Source organism: Zootoca vivipara, chromosome 15 (assembly GCF_963506605.1).
Source record: "Zootoca vivipara chromosome 15, rZooViv1.1, whole genome shotgun sequence".
In the NCBI taxonomy this organism is placed as follows: Eukaryota; Metazoa; Chordata; class Lepidosauria; order Squamata; family Lacertidae; genus Zootoca; species Zootoca vivipara.
Genome location: NC_083290.1, coordinates 2,599,746 through 2,618,227, shown reverse-complemented (window position 1 = coordinate 2,618,227; position 18,482 = coordinate 2,599,746). Strand labels below are relative to the sequence as shown.

Sequence of the window (18,482 nt, the reverse complement as noted above, 5' to 3'; positions counted from 1 at the left end):
CCCTCCCGCCCCACTCTTTCCCTGTTGCATCCCGTCTGGTCTTGATAATGGACCTCCTGGTGCCAAACCTCCCCTCCATGGCGCATGCCCCGAGCATTTGACGGAGAGTTTCCTTCCATGTCTGCCGACCAAGGTGGCCTTCAGATCTGCAGAAGGTGCAGGAGAGAGGCCTGTCTCTCCTGCGCCTTCTGTCTCACCCGAAATGCAGGTAAATTTTAACTTCCGTGGAGTAGGCTGGTTTCTAGACGCTTGCAGTTGCCTGCCCCTCTCCAAAGACACTCAAGGAGGCTGTGAAGCAGCGCTTGTGAAGGCGGGGAAGCCTTGGGAGTATCCCGGGAGCCAGATAGAGAGAGGGTCTGGCTCCCAGGGGTGAGGTTCCCCCACCCCTGCTATGCAGGTTAAAAGCAGCACCTTGAATTGGGCCTGGAAACAGAGATGTGGAGCAAAGTGGCAATTATTCTGAGCAGACTCTCCTCTCTCATGGTTTCAACACCCGAATTCTTCTTGGGTTACCGAGCGGAGAATTTTGGAGGCCAGGGCAGTGTGGAGTCATACCCTATTAAAATGTCCTTAGATGGATGGCCTTCCTCATGGCTCTGCCAGCGTTCTCTGGGGCCAGGAATAGAAAGGAATCTCCCCCCCCCCTGCCCTGCCTGGCTAGATAAGGCTGGTGAGGGGGCACTGGAGTGACCAGTTTCCCTTCTCCTCTCCTCTCCCTTCCACCACCCCTCTGGCAGCACGCAGCTTGGCTGGCTAACAAGAGCCGCCTGAGAACGGAAGAAGGGCCTGGCTCCAGATGCCCCCAAGGAGGCCTGCAAGCAGGACCTGAGCGCAACAACAATTCTCCCCACTTGCAATCCCCTGAAACTTAGGATTCAGAAGCATCGCTGCTGCCGGCCGGTTTCTCTTGCACTCACTACAGTAGTTGGAGATAAATAAAACAGCAGCACTGTTCTACATTGCAGGGCTGCCAGGAGGGTTGTTGACTGAGAGGGGTGTACGAAACAAGCTTCGGACACACAAGAATGCTTTGCTTTTTCAAAAAAGAAGCGTGTTCACATTTGGCTTGCTTTGCCAAGCACTCTGCACATGCCCTGAGGCCTGAGTTTCAGCACAGGGGGAGGGAGAGTAAATCAGATTAAGTTTCTTTTGTAGACCCAGAAAACAGCTCCTGACTCACAGAGAACAGAAGGGTCTGGATATGATAGTCACATCCTGTTGTAAATTAGCATGAACTTTCCTTAAGGTTCTTGCCAGGCAGAGGTGGCTCATCAGACCCAGAGCGGAGAATCCCAGCCTGCAGAGACAAGATCTTTTTGGGGGAGATAAGATTTCCCCATCTCCAAAAAAAAACTAGGAAGGTGATGCAGAACTAAGGAAGTTCGATAAAGGCATGGCCAAAGAGGTCAAGGGGCTGGAGCAGTTTTGCCCAAGTATTTGAAGCTTTCTTATAAGGTGAGGGGAACAGAGATGTTGGCAGAAAGAGTCACACAATGCTAAACCATGGTTTGTTTAACAAGCCAGCAAACCGTGGCTTGTTTCTCCAAGGTTTGTTTTGTCTTTCCAGCTGCTCCTGCCTCCTGTCTTTCTTGCTTGGTGAGCATCTGGGTTGAACCCAAAAAAACCATCATTAGGGACGGGTGCAAGATCTGCACGTGTAACACCAAGGCATAGTTAAAACAAACCAAGGTTTCAGATAGTGGGTTTATTGGCATCAAAGAAACCACAGATAAGGTTCTGGGCAGGATACTACTACTATTACTAATAATAATAATGTAACAATAACAACAAATTATTTCCCCAGCCACTGTGGGTGGCTTCCAACAAGATATTGAAAATACAATAAAACTATCACACATTAAAAACTTCCCTAAACAGGGCTGCCTTCAAATGTCTTTTTATAATAACCTATAAAACATGACTTAGCATTATGTCCACACTATGCCAATGAATATAATCCTTTCCAGTAGGAAGCCACAAATAAAATAGATTGAAACTTTTTTTAAAGGGGGAGCAATATCAAAATGAGGTATACACAGAGTAGGCCCATCAAAATCAACGGAATCATAGAACTGTGGAGTTGGAAGGGACCACGAGGGTCATCTAGTCCAACCCCCTGCAATAGTGTTAAGTTTTTGTCCCAAATCTCCTGCCTAAGGAAATAACTTCTTCATACAAATACGGAATATGCTGGCCCAAGACCCCGGTGGGGAAGGTTGCTAGCTGAGATCATTTCTGTTAAGGGTTTGGCAAATTCATGGCGCAGAGGCCTACCAGAGGCAACAACAGGTAACAATGGAACCTGCATGTGCAGAGCTTGTCTACCTTTGTAACATCAGCCATTTTAGACAGAGAGGGGGGGGGGGAACAGAGAGAGGGAGAGCTGCCCGGAGGGATGATTCCAGCAAAATGATGCTTAAATTGGGCTTTTGACACGTCCTCAGAGAAAACCACTTGGCAACAGAACACGGGGCTAAAATAATAACCTCCCATCCTTTCCCTGAATAGTCTAAACAGGAGCCCCACCCTCCCACAGTGGTAAACACCTGAATTCCCCAGACCAGCAGAACTCGTAGCAGTTATGTTCTGAGACAAGGGTGTGGGGCAGCTGCCCCATGCATCATTTGCTTCCTAGAATGGCCCTGGGGCAGCTTGCCCTCCGGCGAGCATCTGCTCACACATTTCCAGACACCACAACACCCCCAAACAAAACCCAGAGTATTTGGCCTCCTCCCTCAGCCATGAGCTGGCGGGTGCTTGCGCTTGCCGTTGCAGTAACGCCCCCTCCCTCCCTCCCCGGTATTTGCTCTTTTTCATTATGAGTGCAAAAAGTTGGCAGTGCAGGAGGAGCTGCTTGGTCCTTCTAGCTCAGTGTTGCCTGCACTGACTGGCAGCAGCTCCCCAGGGTTTCAAGCAGGCAGGTATGGTTCCCAGAGTTCCCTGAGAAGAGGGATTGGTTTGAAGCGCTCTGGGAATTGTAGCTCCCGGGGGGGGGGGGGCTTAATATGAGGCCTCTCAGCAGCTCCTTAACAAACTACAGTTCCCAGGATTCTTTGGGGGGGGGAGTCATGATTGTGGTATCATAGTGGTTTAAATGTTACTTTTAGAGAGCAGAAATTGAGGGCTGGCAGCTTGCAGCCAGCAAAGGAGGGTTTCTGCTGGGTGGCGAGGAAGTAAGGCTGAGGCCATGAGATGCAAAGGGGAGGGCGAGGCCGCAGACACACACAAAAACGACAATATGGCAAAAGCCCAGTATGTTTCCCCCCAGTTTCTTCCCCCCAAAATTGCCAGCTGCATCACAATCAGCAGAGATGTTTTGCAGCAACAGCAGCAAGAGCAACAAAGGGTTCTACAAGTGGATCAGGGAGGGCCAGGACTGGCATTTGCTGTGCCCTTTGCTAGCGAAAAGGGCACACCAGCTCTACCCTTGCAGAGATTCCCAGGGGTGGGGGAGAGAGGCTGTTGCGGAGAAAGGAGAACCACCAACTGTCTTATGGCATCAGCTTTTGCGGGACTATGGTCTACTTCGTAAGAGGCAAAGGAACCATGGTGTGGATTCTGGTTTCTCTTGGATCAAGGGTTGCAGGAGGGGGCTCAGGGGTTATCTTTCCTAAAATTCTGGGGCCAGGCACTGCAGTGGGGAAGAATACAATGGTACCTTGGTTTACGAACTAATTATTATTATTATTTATTTATTTATACTCCGCCCATCTGGCTGGGTTTCCCCAGCCACTCTGGGCGGCTTCCAACCAAATATTAAAACAGTACAGCAGTCCATTCTTAAACCAAAGCGTTCTTAAACCAAGGCGTGCTTTCCCAAAGCAGCAGGGGACTCCATTTACAAATGGAACACACTCACACGTTCTACTTCCAAGGCAAAGTTCACAAACCAAAACACCTACTTCCGGGTTTGCAGCGTTCTTAATCCAAGTTGTTCATAAAACAAGCTGCTCTTAAACCGAGGTACCACTGTATATCGTTTTATTCTTAAAAAGAAGTTGCTTTCAGGGTAGGCCAGAAGAGGTTAGCCACGGCGGAATCTCTTACTACCAGGAACGTAAGGAACTGCCTTGTACGAAGACCCTCGAGTCCATCTGGTGCAGTATTGTTGACACTGACTGGCAGCAGCTCTTAAGGGCTCCAGACAGGGGACCTTGCCACCCAACCCTACCTGAGAGGCCAAAGTCTGACCTTGTGGTGCTGGGGCTTGAACCAGCTGACCTCCTACAGATGTCCTACCGCCAGACAAGAGTCCTCTTAATATTGGGATGGCTATTGATTGTTTACACAGCAGCCCATTGAGTTTACAACAAAATATCAGATGTAAGTTAAATAACAAAAAGGAAGCATTCCTCCGAAACACACAAAAAACTACCCCCTTGTAAAAAGCAGTTTGCGGGGGGGGGGAGTTTAAAGCACACTTCAAAAGCCTGAGCAGTAAAAAGGTTTTAGAAAAGACCTCTAAAAGAGCAGCATCAAATTAATTGAAACCCATAAGGGGTACGGGATGTGGGAAGACTCCCCCAGGGCAGCTCTTAGCTGCAGGACAAAATGTTTGCATTACAGCAGGGCAAGCCTTATTCCCACTTATTCCCACCCCCCATGCCCCACAAGAAGTCCTCTAATAATTTCTAGGGGGCCCAGTATGCATAAGACAAACCCACCAGCGCCTGAGTGGCCCCCTCAAAATTGAACAAGGTCTGTGAAAAAAGCAAGAGAGGCATGCTGCTTTCTGAATCATTTTGGCCAGTCTTGCAGACAGACACGCATCAAATGGGGGGGGGGTTGGCTTTTCAGTGGACCCACAGAGAAGGAGAAGGAGCACACACTCCTTTATTTCTCCACAAGCTCCCCCAACCCCAATTCCCTGTTTAACATGCATAGCTATGCACTTCCAAGAGGACAATGGGGGGGAGGAAAGGAGGGGAGAGATTCTCACAAAAGACATAGCTGCTCTGAAAGGCCTGGTAACCGTTCCCTAGGGTGTGCCACCACTGCCCCCACCTCTACAGAAAAGCTGGATGCCACAGCTGGTTATTCTCTCCCCCATAAAAAACAACAGCACAATTCCCAGGGACCTTTCAGCATCCTGGGAGGGACATCCACCGGGCCCCCAACATCCCAGCACAATTTGATCCCCCCCCCATTTGTGTGTTTACAGACACTCCTGGCTCTGAACCCAATTTTAAACTCTCTGTTCTTCCTTGGGACACCCTCAGTTTTTGCCACATGCCCCTTCCTCCAGCCCCTGCCCACCCCATCCCACCCGCCACCTCTCTTTCGGGAGATGTCCCGGAATGTGCACAGCCAAAACTGGGGGGGGGCTTAACTCCTGGGGGAACCCCCCTCCCGTTTGTTGTTATGACACCGTCCAAACACCCAAGCTTCTCCTACAAAGAGGACCCCTCAACTGGTGAACTGATGCTAAGACTTATTCATCACCTCAAAGTTCGCCATTCATAATTATACAGAATCACAGAATTGGAAGGGTGCCGAAGGGTCATCCAATCCAGCCCCCCTGCAATGCAACACAGACACACATATTTCTAAAAGCACTTTTATACAAACACACACACCGTTTGCCCTCCCCCCCCCCAGGTCAAGAGCTCCAATAGCTCCTCCTGTTCCTTTAGAGCAGAGACTTTCCACTCCTGATCCTAAAGAGAGTTCCCTCTTCTAACCGTTTCTTATGTGCAAATGTTATCATGGTGCTACGGTAATGGCTCGCGCGAAAGCGATTCAACGAAACGAATTCTGCAAATGAATAGAAATCCACGGCGAGAGGCTCCGGAGCATTAACGCCCGTCCGTCCCCCGTCCCCCCTTACACCCACCGGCGAGAAAAGGCCAACCCCGGCGAGCAGCCCAGGATGCAACCCCGCGCCGCTTTTCCTGGTTGGCACGTGCCCGGTGGGCGCCCACCCAGCCCCACCTGCGAGGGACCCCCTGCGCCCCCCGGCTGCCCGGCATCTCCCCTTCCTCGCTTCCCGCCCCCACTTCCCCTAACAGACCTGGCTCCACTTCCTCGGGTCTCCCCGGCTGGTTGCCCATCTCGTCCGGTTCGCTAAGGCCCCCTCGGCCGCTTCATGGGACCAGGTGGGCGGGGAAGTCGGCGGCGGCAGCTCTCCCCTGCGAGCGCCGGCAGAAAGGCAGCGGCTCGCTCGGGCCGGGCGAAGGCATTGTGCGCCGGGCCAGCCCGCCCGCCCTCGCTCTCTCTCTCTCTCTCTTGCGCGCGCGCCGCTTCAGGACCCGGAGGCCGCTGCTGGCCGGGGCACCGCGGCGGATCGCTCCCGGCAGCGGCAGCGAGCCAAGAGCCGCCGAGGTGACTCACGGCCGGGGATGGGAGGCCACGCAGCGGCGGCGGGGGAGCATTGCAAGCCGAGGAGGGGGAGGAGGGAGGCGAGGGCGCCTCCGAGAGCGAGGGGAGCGCAGCGCGCAAAAGCGCACCAAAGGCTGCAGCGGCGTGGCCAGAGCGCATTTGGAGAAGGGAGCGCAGAGGAGGTGCTCTGCCCCGAGAAGCTTGCAGTCTCGCCCCAAATTTGAACGATGCTGTTGGAAGGGACCCCGAGGACCATCTAGTCCAACCCCCTGCAATGCAGGAATAATGCAGCTGTCCCTTACTGGGATCGAGCCTGTAACCTTGGCGTTATCAGCACCACGATCTAACCAGCTGAGCTATCCAGCTGATGGCTATTCCGACAGTTTATAGGAAACATCATTATTTAGTGTTTCCATCATCGTCGCCATAGCAGGGGGCGCAATGGGTCAGTGCATGCAGCTGTTAGCCAGAAGGTTGGTGGTTGAATCCCACCCAGGGGTGGCTGTGGGCAGGATGATGACCCACATGGTCCCTTCCAACTCTTTGATACTAGTCACCTTCTAAACCACCATTCCCCAGGGAATCTGCCACCAATATCTTCCCGCAAAAGCAAAGCAAGATTTCAGTCCTCTTGGCTCTAAATAGGGTTAAATGGGAGCATATTCTGAGACAGAGCCCAGCTCAGCGTAGCTTTTGCAATGACTTACAGTGACTCTCCCTAATTTCAGGCAGGGCCTTTCTGGAGATACTGCCAGAGTCCCTCTCTCCAGAAATGTAAGCCATGGGGAAATTCCACTCTGTGCTCCCCATGGCCTGCAAATCACCCAACATGGATAGAAAATGAAAACTGCTCTTTTCATTCCCGGTTTATGCCCCCAAGTGGAGTGGAGCGTGCCTTGGGGGGGGGCACAACACCCCTCTGTGTGCCCTGCCTGCATCTCTTTTTTTAAATTAAATAAATTTTTATTGAATTTTCCCTTAAACGTTTTACAACAACTTAATGTCTCCAACATTGTATCTTTGTCAATTTCTAACAAATTCAGACTTCCCTCCTCCCTTTGGTAAAAGGTATAGTTCTCTTTAGTTCGCGCATTTTAGAGAGACAAAACACAACCTTAACAACTTAACAGTCTGACCAAAAGAAAGAAAAAATAACTTAAAAAAACATCAGCTTTGTAGGTTCTAACACATACCCGCCAGAGTCTTTAAACTTTTATAATTCTCTTTAACATACTCTCGGAATTTCTTCCATTCTTCATTGAATTTCGTGTCCTCCTGATCTCGGATTCTGCATGTCAGGTTTGCTAGTTCCAAATATTCCAGCATTTTCACTCGTCAATCCTCAATTGTGGGTATTTCAGTCGTCTTCCACCTCTGGGCTAGTAGGACTCTTGCTGCCACTGTGGCGTACATGAACAGTCTTTGGTCTATTTTCCGAATTTCATTTCCCATCAGCCCTAACAGAAAGGCCTCGGGTCTTTTTGGGAACGTGTATTTAAATAATTTTTTGAGTTCATTATAAACTTGTTCCCAGAAACTTTTAACTTTGTCGCACGTCCACCACATGTGGTAGAAGTGGCCTTCTGCTTCCTTACATTTCCAGCATGCTTTCTCTTTTTTCCTATACATCTTAGCCAGCTTTGCTGGAGTCATATACCAACGATACACCATCTTTAGTACATTCTCTTTTAGTGTTATGCATGCTGTAAATTTAAGGTGTTCCTTCCACAATTTTGTCCATTTGTCAATTTCTATATTGTAGCCCAGATCAATAGCCCATTTTATCATACAGTCTTTCGTTATCTCATCCATTGTATACCAATTAAGCAGCAAATCATACATTTTTGATAACAATTTAACATTATTCTCCAACAGCTCAATTTGGAATTTTGATCTTTTCTTTTCAAATCCTAACTTTTTCTTATCTGCCAGAAATAGGTCATTAACCTGATGGTATTCTAGCCAAACAGAGAAGCAATTTCTAACCTCCTCATATGGTTTTAATTTGAATCCCGAATCCGTTTCTATAATCAAATCCTCATATGTGGTCACTTTCTCCTCCATATTTACTTTTTTGACTGACAGTATATTTGTTGGGGAGATCCACCATGGGGTTTTCTTTTCCAATATTCTTTTTGCCCTGCCTGCATCTCAGGAAGGGAGAACGAGGAGGCCATCTGTCTGATCCTAAAGACCCATGTCCCTCCTCCTCCTCCTCCTCCTCCTCCTCCTCCTCCTCGACCTGCTTTGATGTGAGGGATTGCAGAGAAGCAGAGCCTGTTGATCCCTGATGGCTGGTGGGGCAGGAGTGGGTAAGGCCTCCCTCCTAAAAAAAAGTGAGGGGGTCTGACAAGGCCTGGCCTTCAGAGGGGATCTCAGTGCTTGCCTGGGGCCTAATTGGAGCCTGTTCACATTTTACAGGGGGATTGAAATGCTAATTAAATTGGATGCCAATGGATCCAGGTTTTGCTGCTGGCATTTCATTAATATATCTGCTTTGTGTTTTCTAAAGTGGCTTGCCTGCCTGCCTGCCTGTTTTCTATAGGCTCCTGAGGAGGTGGGGGTCCCCGCCCAGAGTGCCATTCTGAAACATGACTTTGGCACGACTTCCTCCAATATTTAGTGGGACAGATCCAAATTCACAAACGACACTATTTTAAACTCTCATCATCTTTCGGTTTCTACAAATTCCTGGGTAATGCCAGGCACACACACACACACACAGAGAAGGGGTATGCTATGAAAGAGTGAAAGACAGACCAACACCAATACTTCTCTCTTGACTGCAAGGGGGGGGGATCTGATGCCATTCACATTTAAAGACACACCTGCAGTCCCACATTTGCACTTTCTGAAAGGATACACAAACCAAAACGAATTTGCACTCCTCCAAATTTTGCAGTGCAGTTTTCCAGCCAAATAATGTGTAGAAAAGTGCCTATATGAGTGGAACAACAACAGCTACCCACCATTCACCAGCAGGTCACAGGACAGGTTTGCAGAGTTTAAAATTCTGAATTAAAAACAGTTAAAACAGTTGCGGAAACAGGGAGAGCCCTGCAAACACGCATCTCGGGTGTCCCAAAATAATGTAAAAAATGCATTATATTAGGGGAAACTGCTTTTCAAAAAAAAAAGTGCACATGGAGAGAAATTGACAGTAGAACCTTGATTAATCTCCATGAGGACATTTATTTATTTTTAATCACACACTTGTTGTGAGAATATGGAGAACGAGGAACAGGGAGAAGTCAAAATCGAGCATATTCATCCACCAACTGTGAAAGGCTGAAAGCAAGAGTTATTTTATTTCTTTTTAAGTTATTGCTGGTGTGTGTGTGTTTAAGGGGAAAGATGATGCAGAAAACGGCAAGGTCGAATCGTCCCTGGGGCACCAGCCTTGCCTGCGTCTGCAGGAGAGTGACCTTGACGGCCGGCCGTGTTCTGATCCCGGTGTCCCAGACTGTAAATAATCAAGGAAGGCCGTTCCTCCAGCTTGGGGTGGGAATTAAGGCTGCTGCCTCCTCCCCCAGCTCTGCTAACTGGGAGTCCCCTCCTCAACTTGCTCTGGGGTCTCAAGCACTGGAAAGCAACAGCATCTCAAAAAAGGAAATGGTTTATGTATTGGTTAGAGTGCTGTGCTAGGGCCTGGGAGATGAGGACTCAGCCAGGAAGCTCTCGCTCACCTTGGGCTGCCTCTCAGCCTGATCTACCTCACAGGGTTGTTGTGGGGATAAAATGGTGAGGGTTTGAACGCCATCTCGAGCTCCTTGGACAAATGGCAGGATAAAAATGCAATTTGTTGTTTTCAATAATATATAATGAATAGCAATATTTCAAAATTTATCAGCAGCAATCATCATCGTCGTTATTGGTTATTAAATTTCTATACTGCCCTTCATCTGTAGATCTCAGGGCGGCTCACAGCATAATTATATCACACCCCTTCCTTCAAGGAGCTCAAGATGGTTGGCAAAGGCTCTTCGTATCTTCTTAGGCTCTTAATGGGAAACCGACAAGTGGAACCAAAGTGGAACAACTATCCACAAAAGTGTCACTCCCTCCGGCCACGGAGGCAGAGCATGGATACAGTGGCTGGCAGCCATCGATATACACTTCTGTTGATGCAGCCTAGAATAGCATTAGCTTTTTTTGCTGCTGCATCACACTGTTAACATGAGTCAACACAGGATGTAGCAAGGGGGAAAAAGCTACGTAATTCCATTCTAGGGTGCATCAACAGAAGCCTAATGTCCAGACCAAGTGAAGTCATCAAAAGGTAAAGGTAAAGGACCCCTGACAGTTAAGCTCAGTCGCAGACGACTCGGGTTGCGGCGCTCATCTCATTTTACAGGCTGAGGGAGCTGGCGTTTGTCCGCAGTTTCTCTGGGTCGCATGGCCAGCATGACTGAGCCTCTTCTGGTACCTATTTATCTTCCTGCATTTTTTTGGCGTGCTTTCGAACTGCTAAGTTGGCAGGGGCTGGGACAGAGGAACGGGAGCTCACTCCATCGTGGGGATTTGAACCGCCGACCTTCTGATCAGCAAGCCCAAGAGGCTCAGTGGTTTAGACCACAGTGCCACCCGTGTCCCTGGGGAAGTCACAGTCCCACTCTATTCTGCCTTGGCCATTCTGGGTGCCACAATTTAAGGATGTTGATAAGCTGGAACATATGCAGAACCCGAGGGCAACCAAGACAACCAAGGGTCTGGAAACCAAGCCTTATGAGGAATGGTTGAGGGAATTGGATACATGTTTAGCCTGGAAAAGAGGAAATTGAGAGAAGATACAATAGCCACCAACAAATAACTGAAGGGCTGTGACATGGAAGATGGAGTAAGATTCCTGCATTGCAGGGGGTTGAAGTAAATGATCCTTGGGATCCCTTCCAACTCTATGACTCCATGACTTCTCCTGAATGAATTTGCCCGATACTCTTTTAAAAAGCATCAAAGGAAAAGCCAGGCATGGACAATAAATAAATACACAAATCAGTCAGCCAGGTTTGTAGAGGAGGCAGGGCTTGGGGGACCACCCAGTCCGACTGCGGGCACCCCTGATCTGAGACTTGGGTCAAGGGGCAGCGGTGTAGAACAGGGGTACCAGTGCAAGACCTCATTTGCAAGCTGCAGCATGTTTTCCCACCCCACCCCCCTTCAAGGACCACTTCACCCTCGCTTCACTTTGCAAAAAAACATTTCAGCAAACATCTGAGGGAGCTGCATGCTAACTGAGCGGTCAGGTCTTAAACTGCTTAACAAGCGCGCCAGTAAAAAAGCAACACAAGGCTCGCAAAACCTTGCACATATTTTGAAGTTAAGCTTTGAAGCTTCAGCACAAAATATTTACACCACATCAGAGGGTGGTTCAAAAGGGTCTCCCCCACATTAAAATAAATAAATAAATAAAGATTTCAGATCGAGTTATTGGATAGGTTTAGGCAGCATTAGTACAGGATGCTAAAATTAAAATATGGCTTTCTTTTTTTTTAAAGGGTTGTTTACTAAATATTGCAGCCATGCTAAAATTGGATGAGGGTTGCTTTAGGGCAGCCTCTGCAGAAGCTTTGGACTACAACGCCCATGAGTCTGAATCATCTGGAGAGGGCGCCAGGTTGCAGAAGACTGGTTAAGGTCATCAGAAAAAGGAATCGGGTTTGCTGGAAAACCCAGCATCGCTGGTGTGATCTCAGGCCTCGCCTTGAGGCAAGTAACGGAAATACGGCTACCCAAGATCGCCTGTTCCTATTGGGCAGGCAGTACAGCACCTCTGGATTGGCCAGTCATGGTTTAAAGACAAGGATGCTGACTTCCCTGACTTTTGCTCCCTCGGAAGGCCCTGAGAGTTGCCCGCAAAAGGTGCCACCGAGCCCGGATTCCACTGGGGCCCTGTTGGCACGTCAGAAAGAAAGTACGGAGATGCCCATTTATGCCAAGCGGTGTTAAAACAGCAACACCACTCAGTCCGTCTCTCTCCCTGCAAACATACAGGGAGGCGGGTTTTGTTTATTCTGCCAAGGCTGCTTTGCCAGAAAGCCTGTTTGTTTGCTGCCAGAGCCTTGGCCCTACCAGGCTAGTCAGCCAGCCTCCTAGGGAACAGGCACTGGCTCCTCAAACACAAACACCGGGTTAGTGGGCAAGGCATGTCTGGATTGCAAGACCAGCGCCAAAAGCTTTCTAGGAGACAGCACAGAACTCCCCCAAACACACACACTCATGCGCATGAAATGGGAAGTTTGTGGCAAGGTACCCGCCCCTAAGGGACGCGGGTGGTGCTGTGGGTTAAACCACAGAGCCGCCCTAGGGCTTGCTGATCAGAAGGTCGGCGGTTCAAATCCCCGCGATGGGGTGAGCTCCCGTTGCTTGGTCCCAGCTCCTGCCAACCTAGCAGCTCGAAAGCACATCAAAGCGCAAGTAGATAAATAGGTACCACTACAGCGGCCACATGACCTGGAAGCTATACGCCGGCTCCCTCAGCCAATAATGTGAGATGAGTGCCACAACCCTAGAGTCAGTCACAACTGGACCAAATGGTCAGAGGTCCCTTTACCTTTACCCGCCCCTAAGCCATACCGTTGCAATGCACATCTCTCTCTCTCTCTCTCTCTCTCTCTCTCTCTCTCTCTCTCTCTCTCTCTCTCTCTCTCTCTCTCTCTCTCTCTCTCTCTCTCTGGACCATTTGTTGGAAGATTCAGGACAGAGAAAGGAAGCCCTTCTTCACCCAGCACATAGTTAAACTGTGGAACTCGCTCCTGCAGAAGGCAGTGATTGCAGGGAGTGCCAAAGTAAAGGTGCCGCCGCACTAAAAAGAACAATTCCTTACAAATGCACAACGGTTGTTATGCCGCAGCTGCGCTGGTGCCACTTCTGCAGAGCAAAGCGGTCAACTGCGCACCTATGGGGTGCACGTGTAAGGAGATCTTGCAGGTAATTACGGCATTAAAGCTTTCGCAAATTGGAGCCTGATTCATCAGATGTGTGAAGCGTTGCCCTCAGCTGATGACCTTCCACAGCCATCCGTCATGTATCATTTGCAGGCCAAGAGCAGCAACGGCGAATCGCGATTGTGTTTGACAGACTGATCTCGGTTCCGGGCGTGGGACAAATGAGCGGGCAATTTTTGCTCTCATTTCCATCAGATTCTCTGCTTATTCTCCCCTAAGACAACATTTCCAGTCGGGTTTTCACCTATTTGGGCTGACTGCTGGCGCCCTCCAGTGGTTAGACTGCACAAATTACAAGGGGGTGGGGAGCACAGGAAATCCTGATAGCAGAGCCCCATTGAAGACAAGCAAAAAATAAACTCCAAACGTCAATTCCTGCCGTTCTTTCCCCGCTAACCAATCTCCAGTGGGAGGAAGTTCTAGGGTAGCTGTTCCACAACTTTTTGGGGGCACCGCCCACCCTTGTTTCTATAAATTCGCCCCCAGCGTCCCCTACCCTATAGAAAGCATTATTCAGAGTCTGCACAACCCACTTAAGGGGGATAATAAAACAGTAAAATTCAAAACGGAAGCAACTGATTGCAGATTTTTTCAAAATCCAATTAGAATTTAATTAATTCAACAAAACTGACGAACTTGATCCAGAGATACCAGCTTTTTCAAAGCTTGGTACTGTAGTCATTTTTACCTCCTGCGCCGCCGCCACCCCTCCACCCTCTTGCCTCTTAATCCCACTGCCCCCCCCCAAGGAGAAGTACCACTCTCTTTGGGAACCACAGCTTTAGGAACAAGAGCGGTGGATCTTTGATAGGGTCTGCTCCCACGTGAGGAAGGAGATAGCATGAGACAGTTAACAGGTGGTTTTTTTTGGGGGGGGGGGTTAAGACATCCACTTACTTGCACATATGCATCTAACATGCCATATGCCAGGCAAACATTCAAAAGGCTGCTGGTGTTCAAAGCAGCATTAGCCAGTCTCCCTCCACCAAAACAACAGGGCCCACCCCAGCCCACCCCAAGCACCTTTAAGTCAGCTGCAAAAACTTTCAACAGCTCCCTTAGGGACATGGGCCTTACACTGAGGCCACATTCACACCATGCATATTTAAAGTGCCACTTTAAGACAACCATGGTTTCCCCCCCCCCAAAGAATCCTGGGAGTTGTAGTTTGTTCCGGGTGCGGAGAGTTGTGTGGAGACCTCCCCACTTCCCTTACCACACAGCTACAATTCCCAGATTTCCCTAGGAAGAGGGACTGGCTATGAAACCACTCTGGGAATTGTACTTCTGCGATGGGGGAACAGGGAGTCTCTGAACAGCTCTCCTCAGCCTTCACGAACGACAGCTCCCAAGATTCTTTGGGGGAAGCCATGACTGCTTAAAGTGGTATCATAGCTCTTTAAACGCATGGCTTGTGTGTGGTCTTGGACTCGGCTTAGCGCCTAAGGAACTTGGGAGCTGTAGTTTGTTAAGGGGAAACCTGACTCCCAGGGCTACCATTCTCAGGAGAGTTTAACCACCAGTCCTTCTTCACAGGGAACTCTGGGAATTGTAGTTCCAGGAGGTACTTGATGGCAGCATTCTGCCCCGCCCCGCCTTGGATCCCCCGCATTCTCCCCATTAAATTCTCCCCCAGATGAGCTTATCGCTGCGATGAAAAGCGAGTCGCAAGAGAGTTGCCTAAGCTTTCTGGCAGAAATCGGAGACCCCACACCCAGCTTTCACCACCTCTTCCCCTACCTGTGGCAGGCCGCAGCCGGTTCTCAGCCAGCTCGGAAATGGCCCCCGTGGTGATGGTCTTCTTCAGCCGGGAGCCTCCTGAGGCTGCCATGACGCCTGGCTTTGTGAGCATGTCTTCACTGCTGGCTCTCTTCAGCTGCAAGAGAGGAGCGGGTCAGAGCGCTTTGGAGCTGAGATGGGAGGAAGAGGCATTAAGCTTAGAGTTCCCACACGCCCATCCCTGCAGGGCCTTCTTAGCTGTGGCCACCAGGAAGGGCTGGATTAACCATTAAGCAAAGTAAGCATGAGCTTAGGGCATCAAGCGAAGGAGGGCACAACAGAAATTTTCCAAAGCCAGATTTTTTACATTAATAGTCACAGGCTGCTCAGCCGAGCATTCTTTTCTCTGTCAAAGAAATAATAATAATAATAATAATAATAATAATCAGTGCTTTTTTCTGTGGGTACGCATACCCCTAAACATTTTGTGAATCTTTGTACTTTTGTCCATTTACTGTATTCCCCCCCCGATTTGAACTATAAAATGGTGATTTTCTTGAGTCAAAATGAGAGTACCCCTAAACATTTTTTAAAAAAAGCATTGATGATGATGATAATAATAATAATAATAATAATAATAATAATAATAATAATAATAGAATAGGATGTCCCTATTTTCATTGGAGAAATATTGGAGGGCATGTGGCCTTGGTTTAGCAACCCTTTCCTTCTCCACTCATAGCATCAAGGACTTGACCTCATTTGCCCCCCATGATGGGGACACCTGGAAAACTTCAATCCCACCTGACAAACCACACGGCTCTCTCTTTGAAGCAGGAGATTTAAGCATCTCTTTTCAAAAAAAAGAGAAAAGAAATAAAATGAAATAATAATAATGAACCAAGGCTCGCTCCTCCAGAGAACGATTTCACCAAACAGCCAGAGGCGCAGGAGGGGAAATAAAAAACAGGCTCCCGAGTTCTGTGGGCTGCTGCAGCGACGGCATCAAACCGCTCCTTCCCTTCCCTTTCCATTCCAGGCCATCGCCCTCCTTTCATCTCTTGGGCCAACTCACAAAAATGTGGGGTTTGCAGGCACAGCTGGAAGACAACCGCCTCTCTGGTAGCCAAGCCACTGACTGGCTGAAGGGAGCGAGACATCTGAAGGGCTTGACGTCTTTGGCAAGGCTTCTCCCACAGATCATGGCTGGCTTGCCTTTTTTGTGGGGTGGTGGGAGGGAGAAGAAAGGGGAGCTGACTTCCTGACCTTTACGAGTCTCTGCGTAAAGCTCTGATGTCCCGTAACAATCTCCCTCTTTTGTTTTCAGGGAGCTTTCAGCCTCCGGTCGACCCAAGCTACACAATTTTACGCTTCCTGCTGCAAGCACAGGATTTACGGCTGAGCGTAGGGTTTAGCAAACTTGGCAAGTTTCTAAACCTCAAAACTGGAGTGGAGTATCGGCCCCAAACCCACCTTGCTGAGCCGGGAGTCGAAAGCGAGGGAGGTGGATGACTTGGAGGTCTTCATGCCCACGGGGGCGGAGGGCAGAGGTTTCCCTCGTTCTGTCCCGTGGCACCCTTGCTTGGAGAGGGCCGTGCTCCATGGCCTTGTGGCACCCTTCATCTTCCTTCCAGGTGGGGAGTCAGTCTGCAAAAAAGGAAGAGGGAATGAGGAAAGGGAGGCAGATTTGGTTCCAGTGCAGATTTGGAACAGCTTTGCACATGCTAATTTAGATGCATAGGGGTATATATTCCTGCATTGCAGGGGGTTGGACTGGATGACCCCTTCCAACTCTACAATTCTATGATTCTAAATACAGAAGTAATTGTGATTACTGGAGCAGATGTGCAACACATTTTCCCCTGAACATCACCCAGAACAGGGACGGAAAAGGGTATGATTTTGAATGTACTTTACACACACAAATTTAGATGTCTTCTTTTTTATTACCATTATAGTTTAGTTCTCCTTGTAAAAGGTTGGCGACTTCTCGTGACCATCTTTAAAGGCTGAAAACCTTTTTGTTGCATCAGGCTTATGCAGGCAATTAAAAAATCCTTCCACAATCATTGACCCTTTTATGGTTTTTATTGTATTGTTTTATGTTTTATTGCTCTAAACTGCTTTGATTTTAAAAAAATGGCATAGTGGTATATAAATATTTTTAAATGAATATTCTTTAACAAAACACTTTGAGGGTTTCTTTTTCTTGCTATATAGGAATTGTATAAAACAAATAAATTAAAATGTATATTGCATAGGCCAAAGTTCTATATTAATGTACGTATAATTCTTATATAAAATTTTGATTCATATATTTCTGTTTGGCTACAACCCGTATTTGGTTGCCTTATTCCCACAGTCAAAATGGTATGTATAAATGCATTTTATTTACTTATTTGTTGCAGGTAATACTCCACCTTCTCCTCCAGGGAGCTCAAGGTGGTGAGGACATTGCTCCCTTCCCCAATTTTATTCCCGCAACAACCCTGTGAGGTAGGCTAGGCTGGGAGAGGCAGTGGCTGGCCCAAGTGAGCTTCATGGCTGAGTGGGGATTCAAACCCTAGTCCAACATGCTAACCATTGCACCGCACAACCACAGAAGCAGAAGCGATTATTTGAATAGAAATACCTCCCAGCGCACCATCATGTGCCCACATGGCCTTTGTGTATGATGTACCTGTTCATTTCTGATGCCCAGGTGCAATTTGAAGCCCGCCCTGCAAAGCAGACATTGTCTCCAGGTAGAGCAGGACATGGGGACAGCCTGCTGAGCCCCTTTCTCCACCCCGCTCCCCAGCAGAGAGAGAGAGAGAGAGAGAGAACATCTGGTGCAGGCTGACACAGCATCTGGAAGAGATATTCCAAATGTTCTCTGATCCCTCTCTCTCTTCACACAGAAGGATCACAAGAGTGATTTTCAGCCGTCACAGTTTTAGAAGCCCCCCCTCAACAGCAGCCCCCCAAACTGGAGGGATGAGAGGACTTGAATTATTGCTCAGGCACAAACTCTGCAGGCAAGAAGGTTTATTTTGTTTATTTATTGCTTTTGCACCCCACCTTTTCTAATCTGAGAAGGTCAAGGTCATGTGTACCTGAGTGTCTCCCAAGTATATGTTAACACTGTCATGTAAAGTCCTAAATGACTGGGGTCCCCAACAGTCCAAGGGCCGTCTGCTTCCATGTCAGTCTGCCCGGGGGTTAAGATCAGCAGAAGAAGCCCCCTTGGCACCACCCTCTGTAGTTTGAGAGGTGGTGGAGCATGGCACCAAGGCCTGGTTGAAGAGGAATGTTTTTGCCTGGTGCCTAAAAGTATACAATGAAGGTGCCATGTGAGCCTCCCTGGGGAAGAGCATCCCACAAATGGGGAGCCACCACAGAAAAGGCCCTGTTCTTGTGTGGCCACCCTCCACACCTCTCATGGGGAAGGCACATGAAGAAGGGCCTCAGAGGATGATTGCAGAGTCCGGGTCGGTTCATATGGAGAGAGGCGGTCCTTAA

At 48.8% G+C, this 18,482-nt stretch overlaps 1 protein-coding gene across 3 annotated transcripts in view; it reads right to left on the bottom strand.

Moving 5' to 3' along the window:
- SPECC1 (sperm antigen with calponin homology and coiled-coil domains 1) overlaps positions 1-18,482 on the bottom strand; it is an 85,654-nt gene that overhangs the window by 58,156 nt on the left and 9,016 nt on the right. For 2 of the 3 annotated variants that reach the window (XM_035139104.2, XM_035139106.2), the window contains exons 2-3: positions 16,455-16,628; positions 15,003-15,138 (exon numbers count right to left, since the gene is read on the bottom strand). In XM_035139104.2, coding sequence (XP_034994995.1) covers positions 15,003-15,138; positions 16,455-16,604 — 286 coding nt within the window. In that variant the 5' untranslated portion in view covers positions 16,605-16,628. Of the gene's footprint in view, positions 1-6,010; positions 6,269-15,002; positions 15,139-16,454; positions 16,629-18,482 lie in introns of those variants that run through there. The other variant, XM_035139105.2, reaches the window with a different exon arrangement.